Source organism: Pteropus alecto, unplaced genomic scaffold, assembly GCF_000325575.1.
Source record: "Pteropus alecto unplaced genomic scaffold, ASM32557v1 scaffold45, whole genome shotgun sequence".
In the NCBI taxonomy this organism is placed as follows: domain Eukaryota; kingdom Metazoa; phylum Chordata; class Mammalia; order Chiroptera; family Pteropodidae; genus Pteropus; species Pteropus alecto.
The window spans coordinates 4,956,788-4,964,137 of NW_006442491.1; the positions used below are offsets into that span (position 1 = coordinate 4,956,788).

Genomic DNA, 7,350 nt, shown 5'->3' on the forward strand with positions numbered 1-7,350 from the left:
ACCAGAAAGGGGATGAGGCTTGATATATGCAGCCTCCAGGAACACAGGTGGCTTGTAGCCATGTGGCAAGTGCTTGCTAAGAACTGTATATTCCAAAGCAGTAAACAACTTAATGGGCCTGTTTCTCTACGTAAGAACATTCCTTTCAGGTCATATGCACCCACCCCTCCCAGGGTCAACTGGTGGTCACTGAAAGCAACTTGCTTCTTAAGATGGCATTGGTTATGTCAAGCACCAGAAAGCATTTTGCCTAACATCTTTTCTTCCTCATTTTGTGGAGTTTTAATCTAAAAAAGTTTGTTGCTGCCATTTTTGGTAGGGTTTAGGGGGAATTCAACCCTCTACAACTAATGGGAAGCCCAGCCTTCCCTTCATGCTTTTTTTTATTTGGGGCCCTTTCTTGCTATGCCTGCCTCAACTCAGCCTCCCATGTTCAGGGAGCACATGGCTCACTCTGCTGCACCTCATACTAGGTGCTCTCTCACCTCGTTTATGCTGTTATGTCTAGAATTCTAACTTCTGTACCACTTCTGTACCACGCACTACTCAGTGAATTTTTTCATACTCCACAATTTTTTGTTAAGATCTCTATTTTATAACTTATCCTAAATTTCCTGTTTCTTCATTAGTTGGGTAGAAATTTGCCTTTTGCACTTTGAGGTTTGGGACTTGACCTTGCTCAGTATTTATCTCCATGAAATTATGTTTTGTGAAAAGATATTTTCTGATTGTTCTACTGGATTAAATTGAAATTATAATTTTTCCTTTGCTATGTTTCTGGGATATTTTTCTCAAATGGAATTGCTGTGTGTGGTACACTGACTTGCTGGTCCCCAAACTTCACTCCAGTGTGATAGAGTTACATAACCACACTCTTGCCATGGCCTCGAGGTGGGCTATGCCTATTCCTCGCCTCTTGACTTTGGCTGTAGCTGTGTGATTTGCTTTGACCAATGAGTTGTTAGTAGACATGATATAAACAAAGGCTTAGAACAAATTCGTGTGGCTGAGCATGTCCTTCTGTCCTTCTGTCACTGGTAGTTCTAGGAAGATGAGACATATTTGGAGCAGAGCTGCTCCAGCTGATCAGAAGTCTTGCAGCTTGAAGGACAGCTATCCAACTTACCTGCAGACCTGGGAGTGTAGTGATAAATACTTCTTATATGCCACTTAGTATTGGGGTCAGTTTTTTCTGTAGTAATACCTGACTGATATATAATGTCACAGGGAATGGATGATTTTATAATTCTTGTTTTATGTTGGTTTGCTCTCTAAGAAACCTGAAACCAGTTTACCATCAGCATGGTATATGTGTTCCTACATATATACACTGTGGCTCTCCTTGATTTGATAATAAAATCTATTTTTAAATGGTCAAGAAAAGAAAATGAAACAATAACCATACCACCAGCACAACTTGAGACCTTACAGAGCTTCATTCCAGACTGAATCTATTATCTTACAGTCTTTTTGGAGTAACAGTAAACCCTAATAAACCAACACAGATCTGTGTAATTTTCTTGACCATGACTTTATAGTATAATTATGTACGATCCACATATGGTACTAATCTTTTTTAAAAAATAAGAGCCTTTTGATAATGATTTCTAAAATTGGAGATATGACAAAATATTTATATTTAGGAACATTCTCATCAAATGCTATTAATTTCTTTCAACTTCCACAATTCACTTTTAAATTTGTCAAAGCCCAGCTTTGTTATTTCCAATGAAACATGGTGACCAAAAAATTCTTTTATATTTTCTAATTGAGAGTTTGGCAACTTGTTAAATCTTAGGCTGTAAGGAATTTTTTTCTTTAGTTCAGAGAAACTATTATGCCAATATCTTGATGGAGCTCTATTTGTTTCTCCCAATCCAGAAAGGATGTCAGAATCCAAAAAAGCAAGGGTGACATTATAATAATGATAATTGGGCATATTTCCTAAGTTTTTGTACAAAGAGTAGATGCTTCACAAATATGCACGAGTAGCAGTAAAAACTTACTATTTGTAACAAACCTCCACTTCACTGAGATGTGGCATTTTATTTTGCATCCATTCTTAAGAACCCCTACCATAAGGAGGGTTCCTAAATGAAAAGTTATACTGCAATTATGAAAAAGAATTGCTTAAGTAATCAGAAAAAAAAACGGTATTGTTAAATATAAATATAATTAAGATCTTGACTGAAAGAGGGAAAAGACATAGGGGTCTTTGGGCTCTTGAGCTAGTCCAACTTTATCAAGCTCCCTTGGACTTCCTTCACAATTCCAGTGTAATCAGTCAAAAGAATGTCATGCTTCTCTTGTGCCTCCTGATTCTCCGTTCAATCACACAGTAACAGACTTTATCACGAAACAAAAACCTCACTGCTTAATTTAACCTTCCAACCTCCAGAGCTGCATGGTCCACTAATCCAGCTCACAAAAGCAAGCCTGCTGCTCTTTTATTCTCCCCTAGGCTGAGCACTGTGTTGAGCCCAACAGCTGATCAGTTCTGGAACGTCCCAGCAGCGTGCCAGCGGCCTCCGATGTTTATTTAGCCGGCTGCTGGCTGGGCGAGGGGCCCCCCGCAGCCGGCTTTGCGTGCGCCCGCCCGCAGATGAGCTATGTACCGGCGCAGCTACGTCTTCCAGACCCGCAAGGAGCAGTACGAGCGCGCAGAGGAGGCGCCCGACCGCCTGGTCGAGGGCCGGGCTTCGGCGCCTACCCTGGCGGCGCTGCAAGGCCTTGGCGAGCGCGTAGCCGCCCATGTCCAGCGGGCCCGCGCGCTTGAGCAGCGCCACGCAGTCCTCCGGCGGCAGCTGGACGCCTTCCAGCGCCTAGGAGAGCTGGCTGGCCCGGAGGATGCCCTCGCCCGCCACGTCGAGGGCAACCGCCAGCGCGCCCGGGACCTGGCAGCCGAGCGCGCCCGGCTGGAGCGCCAGGGCGCGGAGGCGCAGCGCGCGCTGGACGAGTTCAGGAGCAAGTAAGCGTCGACCGTGGCGGCAAACTGAGGCAGGGTGGGGGCGGCCCCCGCAGCGCGAATCTGGGAGCGGGCAGCCACCCAGGGTTGGAGGGACGTTTCTGTTACGCCAGCGACAGATGACTTCATCCGTGCAAAAGGCACGAATGTGGTGAATTTCCCAAAGATAAGACTAGCTTCCATTTTGATGGCACTTGACGGTTTACATGAAATGGTATACTTTACTTTTAATGTATTTTAAAATTTAGGTATAATTTACACACAATAACATGCACAGATTTTAAGTACATAGTTCAGTGAGTTTTGACAAATGTATGTACCCATGTAACTACCAAAACAAACAAGATATATCCTGTACCCTATAAAGTTCCCTTCTATCCTTAGTCGATCTTTAGTTACCACCTCCCACAAAACGAAAAAACAGAACAAAACAAAGGCACCCATTGGTCTCATTTCTACCACAATAGATTAATTTTGACTGTTTTAGAATTTCACAAAAATGGAATATGATTAGTGTCTTATGTCTCTGGCTTCTTTTGCTCAGTACGAGATTTTTGAGATAGATTGATGTCATTTAATCCTCACAGCCTCATCCTGTTATTGATGGTAGTGCCGGTACCTATTTAACATATGAGGAAACTGAGGCCTGGAATTGTGGAGATTTGGTGCAAGTACATTAAGCTAGTGAATTGCTACACAGGGACTGGATGGAAGTGTTGGGCATGCTAAGTCTAATTGTCTTCACTGCATCACAGCCAACACCTGGAAATTGTTTCAATATGTGTCTTGTGTCTTCTAGAGCATTTATTGGATCATAATCATTGATTCCATTCCTATCAGTCCTTCTGTTTCTGGTTTCACTCCTTCATGGGAAAACAGACTTGCAGATGGCCTTTGGGTGGCAGGACTTAACTCAGGTTTTCTTGCCCTGGACCCATACTCTTTTTAGAACACTGTGTGTTGTGGCGAGAAGCCATTTTTGGGTTCCTGTGGAATGAGGCCCAGTGATAGGACTAGGACCTTATTCAAATACAGCTAATGTTCTCTAAAACAGAGGGAAGTGTGTGCTGGCACAGACACCCAGCTCCATGGGAAAGCAGGATCCCCTAGATCCCTAAATAGCCTTCACCTGGTCATCAGGCCACAATCAACTGTGATTTAGCTGGGCAAATGCCCTCATTGAAAGAGTGGCCCTCATTGAAAAAGTGGCCATATTTTTTTCCTGATTTCACTTGATTCTGAGTTATATGTCCATCATGGAGCAGTCTCTTCAGGCTCTGTGATTTATTTAATAATTCCTATTGATTTATACCTCCCATTGCCCCCTTGGAAAAGTTTTGGTATTCTGACTAGGTTAGTGGGATTTGAAAATTATTATAAAAAATCATACCTGTCCATGTGCGTGGGTATACACAAACTAAGTATGGTTTCATATTTCAGAGGGGAGTTGATGACTAACCATAGCAGGTGAAAATAATGCAGAAATGGGTAGCTGTATGCAACCTTGTTAGGCGTATTTTCTACTTGGATAGTTGAATAATTTTAAAATCGGGTCTTCCGCATTTCAAACAAACACTAAATAAAATAAGACTAAAAGCAAACAAAACTATAAAAATATAATAGTGTGTATAGTCAGTTAAATTGCAGAAAACCAAAATAATTATGTGAAATAATCAGATAATTGAAGCCAAAGTGTTATTTTCACTTTATGAATTCACTTATATATTCACTTATATGTATATGAATGTATTATGAATTCTTATTAATATTTTATATTTAATAATTAAGTGGTATGAAAATTATGTTAATATGTTATCGATCCTATTTTCAAGCCACAGATTTTCTTAGATATTTCTAGCAGGAAAAAGCAATGAGAAAATTAGATTTTGTTAACAATTTTATTCTCAAAATTAACCATTAAAAAAAAATTCTGGCTCCATTAGAGCCGCACACAAAAGAAACTGCTAAATGTGATATCCTGGTGTGAAATGTAAAACTTGCAGCAACTATGTTTTTATCTGATTTCATGCCTCTCTTAGTTTGGAGTCCTTCAGAAGTAGAGCCTGAGAGAGGGATTTGAAGGCAAGTAGCTTCAGGAAGCACGTGTCGGAGAGTGAGGAAGTGAGACAGGAAGGGAAGGCAGTTCATGCTGAGTGCACTGTTATCACTGTGGCAACTGGGACTAACCTGCAGAGTGGCGGACACACCTCGCTTGTCCCAGTGGAGGGCAAGAAAGCTGGGGTATCCATGTACCTGCTCACCTTCCTGCCAGGAACAATGACTCTCTGGCCTAACCAGCCTGCCCTGCCCCCCAGCTCAGAGCAGGTCTTTGGTGTGCAGGGATGATGCCACAAGGATTAGGGTGACATGCTGGCAACATGCTGGGCCAGTTTCTCAACCTCAGTTTTCTAATCTTTCTCATGGAGGTATGGGGGAGGAAGAAATTTTCCTCTACCCTACTAAGTTTTTTTGGTGGGTTTAATAATTAAATCTATGTGAAACAGAGTAACAAGAGAAAATAACCAAATTTAATTACCTGTGTATGGATAGGAACCCCACATACGTGAGAGTCAGAGACCTCACATATCTCACACACTTAAAGACAGGGAAATTGGGGTATATATGACATTCCGAGCTAAGGATGAAGTAAGGCAGCTTGAGACTTCAGAGGGTCATTGCAGGGTGATTAGAAGAGCAGATGCTCACTAACTAGTAGTTTGCCCTGCCCTAAAGCATTATTTCTGGTGATATCTATTTAGATTCTTTAAGGAGAGGTAAAAGTTTCTCCTGAGCCCATAAAATCTTGACTGCCTTTACCTCAACAACTCATATGCCAGAGTGGCACATTTTGGGGAGGCCTGTTCTGAATCCCTTCAGTGGTAACAATAGCTGCTTTTTTCCCAGAGTTTTGTGAGGATGAAATGGCATAATCTAGAATCTTGTCGATAAATATCACTGCATCCAAATAAGCATGGACTCCAAACTAAGAGAGGCATGAAATCAGATAATCTTGTCGATAAATACAATAGTATAGGAAACCCAGAGGAAGTCAGGGTAAAGGTGTTCGTTGTAGCTTATGCAGGGCAGCTTCCCAGACTTGAGTTACTGGTGTGCCGAGATGGGATTCCCTCATCCTTGGTGTGGCTGGAAGGAAGGTGCTTGGGTTGGGGCTGGGCCTCCAGGCTGGGTGACTTCTCTTCCATTTTCCGCTTGCATTTACCCCATGTGTGGTACCCATGTCAGCACTTTCTACCTGTGCCATGATGTTAAAGAGGTTGGGAAGCAGTGGGCTCAGAAATGCAGCATTAGCTCCTCCTTTAAAATTAGGACCTGCTCCTTAAAGAGAAGGCATAGAACTCATCTCAGGTTAAATTTAATGTTGATTGCGTGATCAACATGTGTGAAACCACGGAAGCTGCTCAACTTTGGCTTATGTGTCCAATTTGCAGGTATGAAAACGAATGTGAGTGTCAACTGCTGCTAAAAGAGATGCTTGAGCGACTTAACAAGGTGAGCCGAGCACATCTTTAGGTTTGAGCAGGTTAATGATAGGATTGAACGAAATGACTGTGATGAGTGTTTTCCACACCTCTTCTTTGTGTTATTTCAGGATTCGCCTTTTTCTTTTGCTGTCACTCTCTTTCTTGACTTTGTAATTTCAACTAAATCTTTGTGTGAACTCACATGTCCAGACACACACTCCTCTATCACAAAATACAGGGTCTTGAGAGAGAACCTAGACTTTTAAGCTTATTGCTTGTGCTGGGCTATCAAAATGTACCAGCATTACAGTGACCGGTTTTGTTTTGCCATTCAGACATCCTGGTCCCAAACATCAGCCTTACGAGGACACTTGCTTTGAGCCATGCTTATTTGGATGCAGTGATACCTCTGTCCTGTTGGCTAAGAGCCTTGAGATTATTCCTCCGCAGGAAAACTCTTTGGGGAGCAGAGGAAGAAATTTCCACTTCTTGTCAATTTTCTCACTCTCAAAGTGGCCACGTGGGGGGCACCAGGGATCCTTATCTTCTTGCTGGAGACCCTTCTGCAGAGGTTGTGTGGAGTTGTTCTTCTCAAGGGCAGCTTACTTCTTCTGATCCTCCATCACCATCCTGATGGTTTGGATTTTCTGCTTTAGTCAGGAGAACCTGCCTACCAAATAGCAGAATAATCCTAGACCGCAGAGGTTAGACAAACCAGGGACAAATAGCTGTAAGCATTATTTCCTGATCATTTCAGAGCTCAAATGTCAGAGCAGAAGGACCCATGGAGACTATCTAAAGTTTAGTTGAAGGATCGCTTACTTAGGGCACATAGCTGCCTTTCTCCTCTCTTTCCTTCCTCTGCCCATAACCTCATCAAAATTTCTGGTAAAACATGGCATC

At 42.4% G+C, this 7,350-nt stretch overlaps 1 protein-coding gene across 2 annotated transcripts in view; it reads left to right on the top strand.

Moving 5' to 3' along the window:
• The first annotated feature begins 2,320 nt into the window (after positions 1–2,320).
• The window catches only part of BFSP1 (beaded filament structural protein 1), a 34,887-nt gene continuing 29,857 nt past the window's right edge, over positions 2,321–7,350 (top strand). For both annotated transcript variants that reach the window (XM_015596949.2, XM_015596950.2), the window contains exons 1-2: positions 2,321–2,968; positions 6,415–6,475. In XM_015596949.2, coding sequence (XP_015452435.1) covers positions 2,610–2,968; positions 6,415–6,475 — 420 coding nt within the window. In that variant the 5' untranslated portion in view covers positions 2,321–2,609. The remainder of the gene's footprint in view (positions 2,969–6,414; positions 6,476–7,350) is intronic.